Source organism: Mirounga leonina, unplaced genomic scaffold (genome assembly GCF_011800145.1).
Source record: "Mirounga leonina isolate KUSES-001 unplaced genomic scaffold, KU_Mleo_1.0 Mir_128, whole genome shotgun sequence".
NCBI classification, from domain to species: domain Eukaryota; kingdom Metazoa; phylum Chordata; class Mammalia; order Carnivora; family Phocidae; genus Mirounga; species Mirounga leonina.
In genome coordinates, this window is record NW_023270320.1 from 13,419,686 (window position 1) to 13,440,997 (window position 21,312).

Here is a 21,312-nt window from a genome sequence, read left to right on the forward strand (position 1 = left end):
CGGGGCTTCGTGACCAGGAGTGCGCAGGGCACTGCCGCGAACCCCGAGTTCCCCACAGAGGCCTCCCTGGTCTGCTGGCACGGGAAGATGCCCCCCTGGGCTTCGGCAGGGAGGCTGGGCCTGGGCTGAGACCCTCCACTGGGGTTATGGGTGAGCCGGAAGGAAAGACTGCCCTCCTAGGACATCTCTCTTCTCAGAACTAAGGAAAAAGAAAGTTTTGCCCAGATTTCCACTTTAAAAACATTATGAAAGAATTAACAGATGTAATTCCAGTTTCCTAGTGAAAATTGGGTTGAGGACAGGAAAAGAAATATTCATCTTCTTTTTTTTTTTTTTGAAGATTTTATTTGTCAGAGAGAGAGCACATGAGTGGGGGAGCGGCAGGCGGAGGGAGCAGACTCCCCACTGAGCAAGGAGCCCGATGCGGGGCTCGATCCCAGGACCCTGGGACCATGACCTGAGCCGAAGGCAGACGCTTAACCGACTGAGCCACCCAGGTGCCCCGAAATATTCATCTTTGTACATAAAACTTATCAGCTCCCCCAACTTCTCCCCACCTCCCGCACCTCTGGGGACGGCCAGACCGGCGTGGCACTCGGGGCACCTGCTGCTTAGGATGTCCCACCCATGGCCACATCCCTCCAGGCGTCTGGGCTGAAGCTCACTGGGGTGACTCCGGACCGGTGGGTGAGGAGCACGGGGCACTGTCACCGGGCTGCTCTTCGCAGTAGCACCTGTCCGCACACCAGGGCTGCCCCCGCGGACAGGGAGCACACACGGGCCAGTCGGTCCTACAGGGACCCCCAAGACGACTCCGCAAAGAACAGAGAACACCGCAGGGAAGTCTGAATGTGTTCATCTGTGACCTTACAGCGAACACGCAGGCCTTCCGAATGTCCCTTTCCAGCCGAGGTGTGGCGTGGGGGTGGGGCAGGGGCTCCTGTAGGTGGCCCTCACCTGCCCCGTGAAGGCGCTGAGACCCCATGGCCGGGTCTTCATACTCGGCCACCCTCTTTTAACTTCCTCCAGGGACCGTCAGGCAGTTCTCGTGGTGCAAACGCTCAGGGGACGGGCCAAGGCAGGGAAATCACCGCTCGGACCGCCCTACCAGGTGCGGCGCGTAGGTGAGCTCAGCGCCCGTGTGGCGAGCAGAGGGCTGTGGTGCCTTCCCTTACGGAGCGGGGAGGGCACGGCAGTGGCTGGACGGGTCCCGAGTCGCGGACACGGTGCAGGCGTTCGGGCCCATCCCTACAGCTCACACAAGAACCGAACAGACCCCGGGCTCGGGGACTCAGGACCAGGGCGACACCGCGCCGGCTGCGGGGCGTTCTCTGCTCCCCTAACGCCTGGCCCAGCGAAGGCCTGCTGTGCGCAAGCTTGTTCACTTGGACTCAGCAAAGGAGAAGGCAAGAAGACCGGAGAGGTTCAATTATTCTCTAAACTTGAGTCAAGCGAGCCTGTTCTGAACAAGGAAGCCCGTATGAATCTGGGGAAGCTCTGGGTCGCTGCCTGACCGTAAGCGCCAGGCTGACCCCGAGCCCCGCGAGCCCCGCGAGCCCCGCGCTCCCCCGTGGCACACGAAGCCCCTCCCTCGCTCTGCTAGTTTCCCCTCAGCCCGTCTCACCGCCTGACCTAGTGTGTGTCTTCGTGATTTATGACCCATCTCCCCCCTGTTAATGGAGGTCAGCTCCATGCAGGCAAGGATTTTGTTTGCTTTTCTTACCCTTGTATCCCTAGCAGCCCAAACAGTCCCTTACTTGCTGCAGATGTTCACTGGATAGTGACTGTGCTAACGAACTTGAGACACAGACCGTGGTTAACAGGAGGGGGAGTGGCGATTCAGGGCAAACACTGCCCCGGGTCCTGGGCACGGCGCCTCGGGGTTCCTCCTCTTCTTCTTTTAAAGATTTTATTTACTTATTTGACAGAAAGAGAGGGAACACAAGCAGGGGAGTGGGAGAGGGAGAAGCAGGCTTCCTGCCAAGCAGGGAGCCCGATGCGGGGCTCAATCCCAGGACCCTGGGATCATGACCTGAGCCGAAGGCAGATGCTTAATCAACTGAGCCACCCAGACGTCCCACCCGGGGCTCTTCTAGGGAGAAGGCAGGGGTGCCTGCAGGACCACAGTGCTGTCTGAGCTCCCAGCTCTGCCTGACACCCGGCTCCTGGGGCTCCCCGGACAATGGCTGCATCCCCAAGGCCCTCGTGCTCACAGCCAGAGACAGACGAGGCTGTTCCTCCCAAAACAAAACATGAGGACTACACAGCTTTACATTCTGGTCTTATTATCTCTTGCCGTGTCCTTCTCTCATTTGTTGATGCTGTTTAACTACATGTGCTTGTAATTTGGGTGCTATGGTCTTGGTCCTAGGCCAGGGAGATTTTCGGAGTTCTTAAAGAACGCCCTCCCACATCCACCCCCGGTTCCCAACTCTCTCTCTTTTTGATTTAACTACATTGTTGGATACCCAACAAGGAAGGCTGTGTAACTCATTCCCTCTAAAGAGTTACTAAAAACTTGCTCATGCTCTCCTGTTCTCAACACATCTGGGAAATGGATCGTTTTCAATGATTATCATGTAATCTGGGGTTGTCCAGCCCATGGCTGGACCATTAGCAAAACTCCAATGATGAGCAGACAGAGCTTGTAGCCAGACTAAACACCATCAAGCAGGATGCTGAACAAATTAAAACACCAATGACACCACCCCTCTGATGGTCTTAAGTTGCCACGGATGACGGTAAACACATGCACACCCCCACCCTCACCCAAGGGGCTTTCCTCACAAGCCCATCCTGGAGCATCCTCAGCAGGAACTCTTTCCCTTTAAAATGTATATCCATGACTCCCACTCACTAGAACTGGAGTTCCTCAGGGGCACAGGCCTGGTCTGCATGCACATTTTTCTATCTAGCACATACTGGACACATATGTTTACTTAAAGAATAAAGAGCTTATTTACTTTTCTAGTCTAGTCCCTGATTTCCCAGTAGGAGGTCAAAGTGAGTAAATGAAAAACCCCTGCAGGGCCTGGGCGCTTCAGGACTTGGAAGGGTGGCCCCCAGAGCTCCACGTGTGGGGACTGAGCGCCGGTCTGGGTCTATGTATAGGCCGTCATGTCTGATACCAGCCATCACTCCTGCTCTTGTCTTCTATTCGGGTGCCATCTTCCCAGAGAGGAAGGACACCCGCTGCGCCCTGGCAAACAGAGGAAGGCCACGTCACTGGCCGCACCTATCCTACATCTGGCCTTTTTGAAAGACCAGTTTGCACTAAAATATTTATTGTTTCATCAGAACCACTGTTCTCAAGTCTAATTTGCATTTCCCTAAGATTACGCAGCCTGGACTATTAGCTCAAGGACTTGATCCAAGAGACTAGAAAGAGCCTGAGTAACGGATCCACACTGAACTGGTCTAACCTTAGGCAGGATGGGAGACTAGAGTCCTAACCCCAAGTGCGGTGGTAATAAGTGCAATTACCCATCCTCCTTGCCTACTGCCCCTCCTCTGCGCCCTCTAGACCCCGAGGAAGGAGTCTGGCCCGTGGCCCAAGTCTAGCTCAGAACAAACGGTGCATCCACAGGAGATGTTGCACCTGCATACGGGTCCGACAGCTTCACAAGCCATACTTCCGAAGGGGGAACCTGCTAGGCCTTCTTTGGTAGCCACTGCTGCCTCTAGGTCTCCGGTGGGAAGGTCTGTGGGGAAGGATGATCTGGAACAACTTAGGTGAGCGGATAGAAACAAAGGGCAGGATCCCACTGGCTGGAACCGTGCGCCGCTGCTTAACCATCATGCCTCCCCTTTGGCCTGTATAAATGCTTAAAAAAAAATCCCTCCTCAGGCCCTATGCCACCACCATCCTCGGCCAACTGCAACTGCCGGGTTCGGAGGTATTCTCTCATCTTACTCAAGTTTCCTACACCATCTGCTACTGCTGACCCCAGCAGCTCACCACGGCCCTTCCGGGCTCCAGCCCTCACCGGCTCCTCCGGGCACTCGTTCTCTGTGGACCCTACGGCCAGGTGAGCCTCAAGGCTGTGTCGCACTGACCGCTCTTCTGGTTTCATCAGCTTCCTCAACTACCTGCTTATGCTGAATGCCAGATCGACCCCCAACCCATCAACTCTTCTGCGAGCCTCAGAAATCCCAGTTACACAGTCCTGGGTATACCTGCGGGTGAACACCTAGCAGCCTCTGAGAACGGAGGGATGAGCGCACGGTCATGGGAGGCAGAGCGCATGATCGCTCAGTGCCTTCTGGAGCCGGACGACAGGGCTGCACCCGCCTCACCCTGGCAATGGGGGCAGGGTCCCTCGTGGCGAAATGACTAAGGCTTTTGTGCACGAAGAAAGAACAGAGAGCTGGGGACATGTCATTTTAAAAATTAATTATGGGCATGCGGGTATGGCACATGGACTTGGGAAGTCCTGGACATAATGGACCCTAGAATATACCTCAAAGCTTACAAATTGTGTTTCCAGGAAGAAGAAGTCCCCCCTAAGCAGCAAACTTTTATCTACCATGGACTACTGACTTTTTTTCTAAGAAACTACATTTAAAGTGCAATTGCCATTCACGGATATTTACCATCTCATGTAAAATGGGTACTTGAACACACATACAACATAATTTCAGAATAAGGGACAAATCAAGCAGCTTAAAAAAAAAATCTAACACTCCTAATTTTTCCCTCATCATAAACAGATTAGTGGTAACTCTATCATAATGACCACTGGCCCAAAGATCTCTGTATGTGGGTGTCACTGGTTTGGGTTCCGGATAAGAGATTAGGGCATGGTTTCCCAAAATGTGCTCTATGTAAAACAACATTCTCCTAAGGGTCTGTGAAAGAGAGGGCTCCCTTGTCTCAGATGAGTTTGAGGAATCCTGCATCCCTGAGTTCCCTAATTTTACAGATTCATGATGCTCATGTTATAAGAAAGGTTCCAAGAATCTTTTGGTAAAAAACAAAAAAACCCAAAAAGTGTTTAACTGTTTGACCTTGGCAACATTTATGTAGTCTGCCTCCAATCATCCCCAAGGACTAGTGTTGCTCTGGTCACACTCAGAAATAGGTCTGGTTAGGGGAAGAATAGGCACAATTCTAACTTATTGAGTTGATGTCTTAAAGCCGAGAAATGTGATCTGTCAACTTACTCATTACCCCACCAACAGAGCAAGAATCCTGACCAGCTAGGGCGTGGGTCTGCTGCCTACCACCATCCTCCTGTGTGGTGAGGCCCCTCCTCCAGAACAAAGATGCCTGCCTTCCGACCTAGGACTGGAGCTCTCTGTAAGTGCTGGCCTCTTATGGTGGTAAAGACTTCAGCAAGTGAAGTCCACGCTCAGCAGTCACCCGGGAAATTGAAATGAAGGTGACATGACCCACCAAGCGAGACTTCGGGTCAACAGGGCAACTTGCCTGTGGAAAATAAATCCCAGAACTCTTTGAAAAGCCTATTCAGTGCTCTCCTTCCTCCTCACTAGGAGGGCCTTGACCTCTGTGACTCCCCACTGAAGCTGAACCTAAGTCAACCGGAGGCCAGTTTTTCCCACATATGTCCTTCGAAAGATCAGCATCAGGTATAGTTATGTACATAATTCTGCATGATCTCTTTAGCATTTCTAAATGGATGAAGCTCTGGTCCCTCCCTACACTCATTTTTCTTCCTGTCTTGTGAAGGAATGATATAAACCAAGAGAAACCGCAGACTGTAGAATTGTGTCATCTCAGAGACTTTCCTTGAGGGCAGACCCCCCAAATTCACACACCCTATCAGAATTCAGAGTTAACAGTGCTTTGTATTTAACAGAGATCCAGTCAAGATACCGAATTAAAGGCGGCGTTTGGGGTTTTACACAAATTATACATTTATAGAGAAAACACTGACTTGGTAGTTCCCTGAAGCAAGGTTAGGCGCAAAGATGCCCATTCAGCACATTGTTTCCTTCGAGACAAGACACTGTAAGGCAAGCCTACTAGGGAGAGCTTGGCCCAAGCTCTAACACGCACACACGCATGGAAGTCAGCTCTGATAAACGGCTGAGGGCCCCACCAGCCCGCCCTGGGGGCAGCGGAGGCCGGTGGCCGAGTGACGCGGGCAGCGGGTGAACTGCCGCTGCGTCATCCGGTGTCCCGGCCCCCGACGCGGCCCCGAAGCAGCGCTGGCTGCTGAGTTAGGACGGCGAAGAGCGGGATGAGACGCGGACAGGGTGACATCCCTCGGTCTCCCTCAACCCCAGGCGGACGCCCCGGCAGCGCCGCAGGGCCACAGAGGAGCCCCGCCAGTGGTCTGAGGACGACGGGCGACCACAGGTAACAGGCAGTCTGGAAGGTGTGGGTGCCGCGCGTCCCACGTCCCGGACGTCTGCTCCGCCCGGGGCGCGCGGCGGCCGCGCAAACCACGTACTTACATAGCATTCAGCAGAACTGACGGGACTTCCAGCCCTGAGAAGTAGCCTCGGAGGGAGGGAGCCAGCGCATCTGGAAAGACACGTGGGGAGAAGGCGGTGAAGCAGGGCTCCCTCTGGACGGTCTCGCTCCCCACGGAGCAGCCTGCCAGGCTGCCGCCGCCTTCACCATTCCGAGCCGGAGCCCACTTACACGTGCCGGCGGCGCAGGGGACCAGAACAGCAGCCCGAGGGGTCGTCCACGTGCCCTTAGTGAACACGGGCCAGGCTCTCAGCAGAGCGCCCGCCCCAGGGAGCGGGCCGGGCCCAGCAGCTCCCCCGCTCCCACCCTCCTTGCCACGGCGAACAGCCAGCCGCCGCCTGGCCAGACCTGGCCTGAGGCTGGCCCAGCGAGTCCCTTTGGTCGCACCCGCTCAGCAGAGCTGTGCCGAGGGCACAGGCCGTCTCCTGGTTTGCTCAGCAGGGTGCGGAAACACGTATCTGCTCCGGTAAGGGAGGGACGCGTTCATGAGCCATCCATGCCAGTAAGCCGGCCTGGACATCCTTGAGCTTCTGCTCCTGTTCTTTTAGAAATGGGGTTCTGGCTTCTCAGCCCTATGGGGTATCTGGTACCCCAAGCCCTCCGCTCACTCTGCTGAGGAAGACCCATCTTTTCCATGAAGTTTCCAAAGTGGGAGGCCAGCAACAAAACAACTGGACTGAGTGATACTTTGTCCACTTGGCAGAATGTTCCCGCTCCTGTGCTGAGGAAAAGTGTGAAGAAACAAACAAAAGGGCAAGAGCACTTTGGCTTTAACAAATGTCCATCTGTCAGCAACGTCAGTTTTGCCCCGCAGCCTTTGGCCAGAAACAAGAAATGCCCATTTACCGCTGCTCCCGTTTCCCCGGAGGAGGCATGGCCTCCCCGCAACACAGGCAGCTGGGAGTGGGGGAGGGAGAGCAATTACATCAAAGGGAGGGAGATGCTCAGGAGGGCTGGATGGCTCTGTGGAGAGCGGCATCCTCCCCAGTGTGGCAGGAGGAGAAAGATGGATCTTCGACCTGGGTCTGGCCCAACACGTTTCTAGAGTAGAATGCAATGCTGGAGGGAACTTTACCCAGGCAAATGGACTTCGATGGTTTAGTAGAAGAGATTTTGCTTGAGAACCCCCTTTTCACATGGCATCTTACTCAGATCTCCAAAGCATAAACAGATGAAGCAGCATCCTGGCAGAGGTGGAGGTGCAGGGGGCCTGGAACCTGCAAGGAAACTCCGCAGAACCCGGGGGTGCTGGGGGATTGATGAAGACCTCCTGCCTCTTCTAACCTGCTTTTACATGTGGGGAAATCCATTGACAGCTGGGTATTCTGAGTGACATCCCACAGGCACAGAACCCAGCGGGGCCAGGATCCAGGGCACAGGCTCCACTAGCCCTCGTTGACTGGTCTAGGAGTGGGCCCCCAGACAGAGCTCACACAGGATGCCCAGCCTTTGGTCTCAGTCCACATGCAGAAGTCCTCAGCATTTCCTTCTACCCCATGGGCCTCCCCTTCCTCTCTGGCTCTCAATGCAGGGTGATGGGCCACACTGGGGGACTCGATCCCAACTTGGGGCCTCACCTACTTGGGAAATGAAGACTTAAAAGGACCACAGATGCGTTTTGAGCTTCTCCCCATGCCAGAAATCCAGGTCAGGGAACTCCTTGGGCCAGCTGCGCATGAGAGATCCTTCGGGGCATCACACTGGATATTCTTAGAAATCAGATCACCAGCTCGAGGGGGTCCCCCTCATTGTGAGAGGGCAAAGCTGTATTCCTCGGGAGCCACCAGCAGGTAGTGAAGTTCATTTAAGGCAGGGCCAGAGTCATTTTCAACACTCAATAGCAATTAAAGGGATGAGGGACCAGAAATTCTTTGCAAGCAGGTAGGCTAAAAACATGTCACTTTGTGAATTTAGGAGTATATGCAGGATAAAGAAGAGAGAAATAAAGAAGGGAAGTGTGGGAGGATAGGAAGGAAAAGGGAGGGAGGAGTACAGGGGTGCAGGAGGAGGAGGCAAAAGGGAGGAGAGGGTGAGTGAAAGACAAAAATTTCATACCTACCCATGGCTTATGGCTTTGTGCATCTGAATCCACTTGCTCACTAAGCAAAGGGCAGAGTTCGAGCTCCCTTCCTGAGACAGGTGGTAAAGGAGGGGACGGGGGCAGAGCCCCATGGCAGCTGGGGAGCTGGGAACCTAAACACACAGCGGGAGGGGATGGGTCTGTGTGCACTGGAGTCGGAGGGAGCGTGGTGGTGGCGACTGGTGCTGCCTGGGTGTGGGGCCGGGGCGCTGAGCCCCATGAGGCCAAGACATGTTGGTGTTTCAGAGACACAGGAAGAGGGAGGTCTGACCAGGGGGTGGGGGCGCAGTGGATGGCATGATTTTTGGTGACAGTGACTGCGAGAAGGAAGCCCTTCATCTCCCACACGCCCACCCCAGCCTCAGCCAACCTCGGGTGCATGCTGGCCTCTTCCACCCACACCCTCCTCAAACCCGGAGCCCTGTAGTCAGCCTGGTCTAGAACCCCTGAGCACTCCAGGGTGCTAAGCAGACTGACTCTGGGCCGTGGGCTCTAGAAGTCGTACCCAGCTCAGCCGAGCTGAAGATGGCCCGCTGGCTGATTCTCGGGGAGGATGTGGTGGTGATGGAGTCAACAGAGGCCCCGAAATTCATCACTCCGTGCCCCATGGCTTGGACACCACAGCCCCTGCCAAAAGGGTGGCCCTTCTCCGCTTTCAGCTCGGAGGTGTGCAGTGGCAGGCACTTGCCAGCAGAGGGCAGCGCCCCCGCCCGGCCGAGCCTGAGCTGCCTGCCCCGCGCTGGTCCAGGCGAGCGAGCTGTTGGGTGCTAACTACTGCTGTCCTCCGGGACGGGGCTGGGGGGGCGGACCCCCACCTGGGCTGCTTGTTCTGCTGTGGCTTCTGGCTCCGGGTCACTTGTGGCCACTCCGGGCCACTGCCCAGCGGCTGCTGTAGAGCGTCGTCAACGCTGGGGAGACCTGTGCTTCCCTGGCGCCCTGCCCACGGACAATACAGCAGCGCTAAGTCTGTGCCATTGGCCTTCCATGTAAGACAGGATCCTGTCTGTAGAAAACTGCACGTGAGCTCGCGTGCACACACCCCCCCAACTGCACACTCACAACCCTGCCTACGATCCCAAGAGCTTCTCACATCCCTAGAAGAACCTCTACCGATAGATGTGATCCACGGCAACACCGCTGCTCGCTCCGCCAGACCGCTGAGCACACCATCACAGGCACGCACGCACTGCAGCCTGTGGGCCCAGAAGCGCCCGGAAGACGCCGGGACGCTTCTCGGCTCCAACTCAGTACTGCCGAGTCGTTACCGTCCGGCTCACTACCCGGGGGCCAGCTGTATGGGATTCCACCACCACACTTCTTCGGGAATGCTCTTCGAAAACACAGTGGCCCTGCAAAGTAACACTGAGGTCCCCCCCACCTTAGCACGGATGGCACTGGCTCCCGCGACGTGTATGAGAGCTCGGACAGGAGAGGAGAACACCCAGAAACAGAAATACCCCAGAGCAAAAATAAACTGGAATGCTAGAGAAAGTAGTAAGTATCCATAAAAGTCGTTTCTATCCTCTTCCACTTACAGATGAGGAAACTAAGGCCCAGCGGAGGGAAGTACATACAGAATTCACAGTTCCGAGCATGTTGCCGAACAGGAAGACCCTGACTGGTCTCGAGAGCGGAGCCCTCAGCCCTCCAGCAGACAGTGCGGAGCAAGCGGCGAGAGACCACGGACCCGCGCTGTACCCCCACCCCCTTCCAGGGGCCGCCTGTCCTCACCACGCCAGCCTTCAGAAATAGCACGAAAAGTGCCTACCAGGTGCTGTTTTCTTCTCCATGAAATAAAGGGATCAGTCTAGACCAGCAGTTCTCAGAGTGTGGTCCCTGGCCCACTGGCGTCACCAGGGAACTTGTCAGAAATGCAGAAAGCCCGGGGAGAGAAACCCAAGTCCCTGCATGTCACAAGCCCTTTGGGAGATGATGATGCACACATCCAAGTTCGAGAGACACTGTTCCTGTGTGAGGTTTCGGAAGTGTGGCTGGAAGCAGGCTGTCTAGAGATGCTCTGTGGTCAAGGAAGTTGGAGAGAAATGTGGTCTCTGCCCCTTCAGCGGAATCGAGAAGTTCCACCATGAAAAATCCCGTTTGACTTGATTTAAACCCTGGGTTTCCCAAGTTTATCTGCCCACAGAATCTTTTTATTATGTTCACCTGAGCTTCCTGAGAAATGCTGGTGTGGAAGACCCCTTCCAGGGGGTGACTTTCGGTGGATCTGGGAGGCTGAGTGAGGCATGCCAATATGGCATCCAAGTTTCTAGCTCTTAACAAAACTAGTCAGAGCTGGAAGACCACCAGACCAGCTAGGTGCCCTGGATGTCTGATCCAATCTGTCAGAAGCAGTGAAGATTTTCTTACCCTTCCCGAAGCAGGTGCTGTACCTGAACACAGATTTCCCCAGCACCATCTATTCAGAGCCGGGCTCTCCTTTCTAAGGCATGGATATTCAGGTTTCTACACTGGGCCCGAGAAGGAGCGCTGACTACCCTGCTGGGGCTCTCCCAACATGGAAACAACTGCAGCCAGGCACTCACACATTCTTTAGTTACAACCAGCCCTGGCCTGCTCACTCCAGGCCCAAGGATCCATTCTGAGCACCGAATAAAGCACGTCAGGGCCTACAGCAAACTTTGCTGAAGGCTGCCAGGCTAAGGAGAGGCTGCCAAGCCAGGAGCACACTGCGGTCCAAGAAACTCCAAACTCACCAAAGAGACTAGATTGATCTGCAATACAAAAAAGATGATCATCTTTATGGGACTACTCACAGGGTTCTTTAAAATAGCACCCCTGCCCTATCTAACACAGTGCTCGCCCAAACTGGAAAAACACATTTGCTCCAGCCCTATGCCCCTGCAAGATCTCCCCATGCAGATGGTGGCACGCTGCTGAGGCCTGAGCCCAGGCAGCGACGAGGTCTAGACCCCTGTGAACACCTCCTGCTAAGACCAGTCAAGGCCGGGCTTAATTACCCATAAGCCTTCAGGGATAATTTTCTCTCCTGGGCTTTTAGACTCTTTCCCTGTCTGTCCTAAGCACAAGCCAGGTTCTTGCCTTCAAAGAGGCATGTGAAATGTGCCCAGACACCCCAGAAGTTCACTCAAGACGCCACTCAGGTCGAGGGCACCCAAGCGTGTAACATCCTGTGTCAGATTAAGTCCACAGTGGCTGCTTGTCATCCATATTTAATTCTGCCAGTCTGTTAATTTTTAACTATGTTTGCTATCAAGGGCCATTAGAGGTCCCCAGGAGCCGAGCCCAGTGAAGCGAGAAGTACTTCATGGCAGAGTGGATGAGGCTTGAAGTTGGGGTGTCCCACTTTCCCATCCTGTCACTGAGCTCTGGCCTTCCCCACCGGCAGCACAAAACCTGAATAAAACATGATCCCATTTGGAGTTGATTTGCCTTTTTTCCCCTGTCAGAATTGGTTTTCTTCAAGGAGAAGTTCACTTTCTTTTCATGAAGGCTACATTTTGTATTTCTAAACTTTCTCTGTAGCCTTGGTTTTGTTTCCAGAGCACTTAGAATTCACATACTTTTAGATGGTATCTGGGTGCCCATTCCCAGGAAAAGAAGGCCCACGCCCGGGCGGAGGGCCACCTGGCCAAACCAGAGCCTCGCCTTGGCATACACCATGGCCACAGGCTGCCATTCTTGCCCTGGCACCAGCTACTTCTCTTCCGCACCCGGGAACAGAGCCTGGGCCCTTAGGGTTCCCTTGGTGGGGTGCTGGTCTCGAGTCCCTATATCCTAACTGCTTCTAATGCTACAAAGGGAGGGCTGGGAGCCTCTGGGCCATGCCAGATCAAGTTCCGACAGAGAGAAGGAAACAGAAGAGCTAAGTTAATAATTACGACCCCATGCCAAGCATTTTACTCTTTCACTCGAAATGACCCCATCAAGTAGATATTCATTCTTCCTACTTAGGGATGAGGAAACCGAGCTTCAGTGAGGTTAAAATAAACTTGCTTAAAATCCCAAAGGTCGCACAGTGGGTGGAAACGGTCATTAAAACTGGCCTGTTTGATCCCGATTCCGTGCCAGGCCCTCTGCACCGTCCTACTGGGATGGTCAGACCACTTACTTGTTGATCATCCCAAGGACGAGGTGGGCTCGTGGACTTGGGAGGAGCTCTCATTGCGAAGGAGGCCGGGGGTAAAGTCATAGGCCCTAGGAAGTTTAGCCTTACAAAGGCCAAAACGAAACATGCTCGAGACACCGGAAAGACAGTGCCCCCAAAGGAGGAAACCCTGTGGCCCCCCAGCCAGGAAGAGGCCCACGTGGAGCCGCTCGCTCAGTCACGGCAACGGTAAATTTGAGGGGAGTCTCGCTGGGGTCCCCAACCACGGCCGGGGCCACCACACTAGGGGGCTGCCCAGCGTGGCGAAGTTCGGGGCCCGGCAGCAGCTCTGGCCACAGGAGCCAGCTACCCCTGTGAACTCTGGCTGAAGGCCTCCGGACTGCTTCTGAAGAGGCCAGTGCGGATGCTCCGAGCGCTTCTGCCCCTCACTGCCCTAAGGGCTCCCGAGTTCTCCAGATACTGAGCCGCAGAGGAGGGGGTGAGGACAGAAAAGGTAAACAGGAGGTCATTTGCTTGGCCAGGGTGGGATCCCCTGGGGTTCGGCCACAGGGCTGGGGAGTGAGTGACTTCCCAAGGCACAAGAGGGGACGCTGCCACCTGGAAACGAGACGGGGCAGAATCCTAGCGGACGGACTGTGGGAAGAATGAGCCACAGAGTCCAGGGAGGAACGGGCCGGATGACCCGTGGGTCTTTCTCTTCTCCAGTTTCTCCGATAGCAAGGCAAGATAAGGCAGCAGCTGGAAAGTTCAGGGACAACGGGTCTGAGTAAAGCAACCCACAGGAACCACTTGGTCTCTCTGGGAATTCAGCTGTTTCCCACTCTTGATCTACTTCCTGTCAGGGATCGGCTTTCTCCTGACAGGCGTGTCCGGGCCTGGCCGTGGGGGAGGGCGTCCTGCGGGCACGCGTCCTCCCGGCGCTGGCACGGGCTGCAGACACCTCACGGCTGGACGCAGGGCTGTCACTCTGGCGGCTGTCCCCAGATGCCTCATCCTGCTCGCCTGTCCCTCGTTTATTCTTCCCAACCTCTGGCCTTCCATTCGGCCGCAGCCAGGAGGACTCTGCAGCCGCCTCCATGTCGTCAAGACGGTGCTGGATGCCTGAAGCGTCTGAACGATCACTGCCTCATAGAGAGCTAGGCCTAGGTGTTCTCCTTGTTGAAAATCCACATGCTCCTTAAAAGGCTAGCATTTACGGTGCACTCTCTCATTCTAAAGATTTTATTTATTTGAGAGAGCGTGCGAGAGAAAGCACAAGACGGGAGGGTCAGAGGCTTCCCCGCCGAGCAGGGAGCCCGATGTGGGGCTTGATCCCAGGACCCCGGGATCATGACCTGAGCCAAAGGCAGACGCTTAACGACTGAGCCACCCGGGCGCCCCCAGGCCCTCTTGTTCTACATGAGGGATTATTAGGCCCACTTTACTGAAGCCCAGAGAGGTTACATAAGGCACTTGTTCAGTCGAGGTCACACAGCTCGTAAATGGCAGAGCCAGTGTCTGCCCAGGTAGCCCCAGAGCCCGCACTTCCAAGCCCGTGCTACCGCCAGGCTCAGCCCTCCTGAAGGACTCGAGTTCCAGCACAGGCCAGGCCTCGTGGGGCAGGCACACGAACAGCCCGAGGTGGTGCTGGGAGAGGAGAGGGGGCTCTGTGCTCCCTTCTAAGTGGCAGACACACGCCCAGAGCTCAGAGGAGGCCAGCGCTGTGAGCTCAATGCCTGGCCGGCCTGCCCCCCACCTGGCCTCCTATGGGAGTGAAGCCAGGGGCCCCTAGACGAGAAAGCTGAACCGAGTCAGGAACTAGACAAGGCTAGCACATTCAGGAGACAGAGCACCCAGGGGCAGTTTCTCCTCACAGTCTGACCTTCACGGAGCTGTAAGGTTTAAAGGGAAAGGTACATTATCAGAGGATTAACAGTTTCATCGATGTCTAAAAACAATTTAAAGCCTTGGGCTGATCAGCCCCCAAAGGCAACCTCTGCAGTCCCTCAAAGCCATGCTCTCCCAGACAATCACAAGGCCTGGACTGCAGGGAGACAGTGGCATTGGAGAAAGCCAGGCCTCGAGGACCAGGTCTCGGGCGGGAAGAGCTGATGCCATCTGGGAGGCCCTGAAGCAAACACCCTGAATCTCCCGACTCTTCCCTTCCCTTTGGGAGGCTGGCCAGCCGCTGGGATGCCGAAGGCCCCCCGCCCCTCCGGCTTTGTTCATGGCTCCCTCTGCAGGACCAGACACCCTTACCCATTGTGTGCGAGTCCCGCCCCACTGGGTGCTCACCCAAGTCCCTACTCACACCTGCCCTGCTCCCTGCCTCCCTCAAGACACTCCCTCTCTCCTGGGCCTTGCGCTTCCATTACACCCCGTGCCAAACCAGATCGCTTGTGTCTCATCTCAGCATTCTCCATAGGGCATAGTGACAAAGGAGAGGCTTAAAGACTTTAAATTTGTTTTTATAAAAAAGTTTAAAGATTCAGTTTGCAGTTGCCTTTCGCTGAGTAAATGGCTGGATCGGGCGGGCGGGCGGCTCTGCCGTGAGCACCCGCAGAACATTCCTGGCCCTTCTCTCCCCCCGTGATCTCTCTTCCTTCCCTGTGTGCCTGGGTCACTTTTCCCATGGTCCATTTTTATATTGATTTTGGGTTTAACCTTTACAATTTGTCCTGCGTGTCACAAGGCACCTCCCAAGGGGCATGTCCTGCCCTGGAAGTCTGTGTTACAATTTTAGAACCTTCTGTTGACACGCAGGTGATGGGTTCCAGCTGTGAGCCGTGGAGCAGCCCTGGAAGATTTGCCATTGACTCAGGGCAAATGAGGCCCCTGGAGAAGACACAGGGAACCGGGACTTGCTCTCTCACTCCTACTTACCTGGACAAGTTTCTGGCCCAACAAGGTGGCTCTGGGTCAAGGGTAAATGGTATTCTGTTTCTAGAATGTAACGGGAACAGTGCACTTTATTGGTTTTCTCTCTGCCCCTTCAGCAACAAGACTAAATAAATAACTGGCACTAAGCAAAACTGAATGGGGACCGAAAAGGCTGAGCTGTGTGAGGACGACGTGGCAGGAAGTGCTGTATGTGCATGAGAGAACTTTCCTAAAAGCCATGGATGAAACCTGCCCTCCTGTTCACAGCGACTTTCAGAATATATTTAATAAATTTCAAACACCAGTGACCTTGAAAGTAAACAGGATGATCATGTCTAAAAATGTTAATGATCTTCTTAGAACTCTGTTGTTTGCTGCATCAGGTCGTTCCTTCATCCCTACAAACGACACGGCAGTTCTGCAGCTACAGTCCCATTACCTTCTGCAATGAGGCCTCAAAAAATAAGTATCTTCGATTTACAGACGGAAGCTGGAGCAGAACCAGAAGATGCGACTCCTGATCTTCAATGGCAATTTCTGCCCCTTGGGTCCTCCTTCCTCGGGATCAGGGCGGACAGACTGGAGAAAACAGCTCTTTCTTCACACAGGCTTCTGATAGCCAGACACACCACCCCTGCTGATGCAAGATCTCCTGGTAGAGGCGACCCACACATGCTAGAAAGAGAGTCTTCCAATGTGCGGCTCCTGATGGCGCAGGAGCCCAAGAAGAGAGCAGTAGCAGCAGGGAGGCCTCGGCTCTGGGCCACGCCTCCCCTGGACGCTCTGAGGCCTTCTCCCACGTGGTGTGTGCTCAGCCTCATGGGCCCAATTCTCCCACAATCTCAAAGCTCCAAACTCGCATCACCATGAAAACAAAACGCTGCAGTCTACTTGAGATAATTTTTGCTCTGATTAAAATTTTTATTGAAATCTCTCAAATGTTACCAAGAAATAATTTTTGCAAAATGGGGGAAAAATAGCTAACAAGCAAATTCAACATGGGAGCTCCCTCTGCTGGTCTGCAGTAGGTTGGTATGTTACAAACACATTCCCAGAGACAAATCTAATTTGCTGGAGAAGTGGACAAAAGACAGGTGTGTTGGGCTTTGCCTCAGGAGAGAAACACTAGAAGAAAAAAAAAATCCAAGTCTCAAAACAGAGCACAACATTGCTAAGAAAAGCAAAATAATATAAAAGCTTCTCCAAAGACATACAGTAAGATCTCCAAACAAAACCGGAACCATCCACTAAGGGGATGTTCCGTTTTAGTCTTCCCCACTGCTCTACCTCCAGTTAATAAAAATTCTCTCAGGCCCTTTGAGTGAAGGTTAAGTTCTTATTCCCTTGTCTTTGCCTCCAAGTCTCTTCTTACAGGCTTCTCATCTACTTAGAGAAGAAAGTTCCAAGGAGTCAGTGGAGTGAGGCCTTTCCAAAATTCCAACAAAGAGTAAGTCTTTGGTGAGCCAGCACTGAGGCGTGGAAAGAGCAAGGCCTGGGAGTCAGGTGACCTGGCTCCAGTCATGGTAGAGCCACTCGCGACTGTCGAGAACTCTCCATCTTCTCCAGTCTGTCTCCTCAACTGTAAAATGGGCCAGACCTGCTGGATCGGTAAGGCCTCTACCAGTTCATTCTAGGATTCTCATCTTGGACAAAGGAATTTAAATAACCGTATCTGTTCATGAGCCTTGGATACAGAACCCAAGCTTGCACTGGGAATGACTCCAAACAAGTTTTGGGGTTGAGCACAAGGATCTCACTGATTTCAGATGAAAGTTCCACCAACTCTAGGACCGATGTGGCGGAGCCAAGTGGATTCCAGGTTGGGAAAGTCTCAAGATCAAGACAGAACTCACAGGGAAGGGCGCCACCCTGGGCAAAACATCCCACTAAGTCAAATGGTTGAGTCCATCTAATCTTGGCACTGTCTCTAACCTTTCTCACGATGGGCATGGGCTTTCTAATCTCTTAAGACTCTTCAGTTCCTTCTCCCATACACCCCCGGATAGACTTTGGATTTCAATCATTATACGAAGCAAGGCAAGTTACCCGGATGTTATTAAGGCCCCAAAGCCACCGTTCCCACTCCTTTCTGGCCACTGTCAATTCTTGCTTTTCCAGGACAATGGTGAAAGGCTTTGCTGCTGATTAACAAAGCCACTGATATTCACAATACTCTGCACACCTGGCACCCTTCCATGGTATTCGGAACATTTGCCTCAACTGTCAGTTAATCCTTCTTTAGGCGGTCTAGGAAGAGGAGCGAAGACATCTCCACAGATGGTGGGGGCGGGCCCACAAACAGAGGGGGCCTCTTTGACTTGCTCCCCATCACCTACAAAGTTATATCCCCAAGGCCACTGCGAACATTTCGATGACTCAGCAGAAGACAGCCACAGGTTTAGGTTTTATCCCTTCTCCCTCCCCTGGCCCCTGCGAGGAGCCCGAACGCTGACGAGGACTGAGGCCGAGGCAGCAGCGAGGGAAGAGAAAGCAGAAAGCACGGCCGATGTGGACCCTGGGCCATCGGGCTCCGAATCCTGGGGCTGCTCTAAGTCCTGTCCCAAGCCAGCAGCTCTCAACCGTCACCCTCTCCTTTTCCCTCACTACCTCCTTCTGCCAACACCGAGGGTCATCACTTCGGGGGCCTCTCTCTCTAGTCTGCCTGCTCGGTGCCTGGGAGGCTGGGCTGTGCACGCGTGCACAGAGCACGGACAGCTCGGCTGGGACGGAATGGGCACGTATGCAGCCGGCACCCTGCCTAAGCCGTTGGCCACGAGGACGTCAGCTAGGGGGCTGCTTGTCCGGGCTTTAGTCAACACAGTGAGTTCTGTACAACATGGAAGTTTCCCGTCAGAAGGAAGAGTTTTCTGGGAAGCTGTGTATTTCACCCAGCCTTGTAAATAAACACTAAGCAAAACAAACAAAAACCCCACCTGTCTGTCCAGGCCAATGGTTTTTCAGAAACCAGGCTTTCCTGCTTTTAGAGGAGTTACACGTGCAGTAAAACGAATGAAATCTATATTCTCTCCTCTTTGCTGGTGATCCTCGCTGAATCCTAACATTACTTCATTACTACTGCTTGCACTAAGAGCAAAACTAAGAGCAACACCCCCCCCCCCTCCCCGCCAAGGGGAGAGGGAGGGTTGGGACATGGGTAGTAATCTTTGTGAAAAAACAAGGGAGTTTTATTTAACTAAGAAGGGAACTGGGTCCAGACAAAGACCTTCACCTTGACGTTTAATTACATTCTCCACACTACACTGTACCTCCTTTTCTAAAGGTGGAAAAAAAGGAATCCTAATCTTTCCTGTAACATCTGTAAGCTAGCACACGGTCTTCCTGGAAGCTTCCAACTTTCCCCTCTGGCCACTAGCTCTCCTAGAACCCGAGAGACGAAATCCCTCCACGCACAGACACAGAACTCTGGCAACCAGCGCGCGCCTCCCTCGGCAGCTCCCGCACGACCAGGCGCACGCGACTAAGTTCTAGGGACGCCCTCGGGCTGGCTGGGGGCTGGGGGGGAACCTGCACCCCGTCTCTCGTGTGTGGTATGAGGGTGAGATCATTAGGGAAGAGAGAGGTGTCACTGGGGCAAACATCAGGCAGTGGGTGATGTCATTGCTGTCAGACGGTCCTCAAGTCCTGGAGGAGCGTCAGCTTGATTTAGAGGGGGTCATTAATCTCTGGAAGGGGGGTCTGTTAGCTGGATAGGTGTTAGTTGTATGGTGTGCTCTGGGGAACCAGGTTTGAAAGGACCGGTGGTGGAGGGAGTGAAGTCGTGGCCGATGGGTATAAATTACCTGGGCATGCAGTGAAGCGGGATAGGTGAAAGCAGGAGGAGGTAGAGCAGGCGCTAACTCCGCTGGGTACAGAGGGTACGGGGCCCACACTTCAGGGCTACTGGGGTAAAGTGCAGGCACTGTGAGCTCATCTGCAAGAAAAGAATAAGGCAAGAGTTAGTGGTTACCAAACAGCTGCTTTCAAATCAGAAACAAAACACCAAACAACCCCGAGCCCCCATCCAGTCAGAAGTCAGATTACTCTCATGCTTTCAATAACCTGTGGGTTTTGGTCCCCAAACTCTAAGCAAGGGAATGGTAAATACAAAGTGAACAAAAGCAACCGGCATCTGCTGCCTGTCTGGCCTGCTGGGATCTCAGGCCTGGGCTCTGCCCTGGACACTCTGATGTCTTTCCAACCAGAGCTGGGGGGAAACAAGAACAGTGGGGATTTCCTGCCCCAAACCGCACACGTGGCCCTCAGAGGGAGAGAGGAAGAAAGAGAACCGGTAGGAGATATCCCATGAAAACCCACTGCAGAGCCTTTGGGAGAACAATGGGTTACTGGCAGGGTCATGATAGACCAGAACAACTGGAGGCCTTCTCTGTTTATCAGTGTAATTACTACTGACAAATACATCATCATCACCAAGCACTTTCCATTCAGCTCTCCGAAGCACGGGGCCAGCCACTGTACCTGCAGGGTGTTTAAGATGTCAAAAATGCAGAGAACAGAAGTGAAACAGCCTGGCGTATCCTGATTAAAGTTAAACTCCACGAAGATGCAAATTAGAACACTCGTAGTTCCTGCTTACACTGACTGTATTTTCTAGGGGGAAAAAAGTGAGTCGTGTTGCCAACTGACTGGTCTGAATCCGATTCCATTCAGGTCAAGCTGCAGTTTGCCAGACTGAAGGGCAAGTGCCCGGGGCTCAGAATGTATCAGGAAGCAATCCATTAAAGTAACAGCAAACACATGAGGGAGCGTCTCAGCAAAGAAAAAAAAAATCACATCAGTCGATAGTTATGAATCTGGACTCTGTGAAGCAGCGATCTCAGTATGTGCTTTTATCACCTGTCAAAATCTGAAATCAAGGAGGCCAAGGATGCTACCCGGGGCTGCCGAAGGAGTCAGAAAAAGGCGACTGTCATAAAGCCATTAGTGACTCTGCCATTCAGGACTGTCCAGAAGTCGAGTGCACGTGACCCAAGGTCGAAAGGGTCATTTCACTCCTTCCCACATATAAGCCGCCCCAGGCCTGCTCATTCTGCGTCTCCCTCATCCTCTCCATCCTCCCCCCTTCCCCCAAACTGTGGCTCTGGGAAGGCTTTTCAGTATGGGAAGGGGACTAGAGACAGAGAACTTTCCCGAGTGTGATGTGGGGACTACTCTATGGAGCAACGGGGAAAGCAGCTGAGCCTATGGGTGCACGGGGACCTGGTGAGTTTTTCCACAGCCAGCCAGCACGGCAAGAACTACTGAGAAGATGGGGAGTCCAGAGCTGACTGAGGACTATCCATTCAGAGGGCAGCGTGGGGATCCCAGCAATGCAGAGAACTACGCTGCGGCCGCCCCAACTCCCCGACTCCCTCTCTCAACAAGGCAGTTAAAATGTCTTCTTCAGACTTGGCGAGGGGAGGGCAGACTGCATGTAGGTTAGACTGGAGAGCCAAGCCCAAAGCGCGGACTCATCGTTATTATTCGAATAGGAACACAGTAGCATCCTAAGCTTCTTCAAATGATCAGGTCTACACCACCTATTTCCAGCTCTAGGGTGTGTAGTTTCTGTCAGAAAATTCCTTACGGAGGGGGTGGGAGAACGCTTCACAGACCCCTGTGTTTCCGGTCACGACGAGACCATATGATTTCCATTAGAGCAACTCTTGTGGGAGCCCCGCTCGTGGAAACGAACTGCTGCCAGAACCCAGGCCTCGGATTTTAAACAAACAACCATTCTCAGGAATGGCAAGCTATTATTGTTGTTGTTGGTACTGTTGTTTCAGCTACCATGCTATTTTAAGACATTGAGTCTTTTTTAAAAAAAAAAGTCAAGAGAGTCTCAGGACA

General features: G+C 53.7%; 1 protein-coding gene across 15 annotated transcripts in view; it reads right to left on the reverse strand.

Annotated features, from left to right (window-relative positions):
- Window positions 1-21,312, reverse strand: part of RBPMS (RNA binding protein, mRNA processing factor) — a 173,904-nt gene that overhangs the window by 7,699 nt on the left and 144,893 nt on the right. For 4 of the 15 annotated variants that reach the window (XR_004679072.1, XM_035004102.1, XM_035004090.1 and 1 more), the window contains 3 exons: window positions 19,266-19,396; window positions 8,499-8,632; window positions 6,421-6,490 (listed from right to left, as the gene is read on the reverse strand). The exons of 4 other annotated variants lie outside the window; for them this stretch is intronic. Coding sequence is in view for 8 of the 11 variants with exons in the window: in XM_035004102.1 (XP_034859993.1) it covers window positions 6,421-6,490; window positions 8,499-8,632; window positions 19,266-19,396 (335 nt within the window). In the remaining 3 variants the exon portion in view is untranslated. Of the gene's footprint in view, window positions 1-6,420; window positions 6,491-8,498; window positions 8,633-15,725; window positions 16,591-19,265; window positions 19,397-21,312 lie in introns of those variants that run through there. 7 more of the 15 variants (XR_004679073.1, XM_035004093.1, XR_004679074.1 and 4 more) reach the window with 4 other exon arrangements.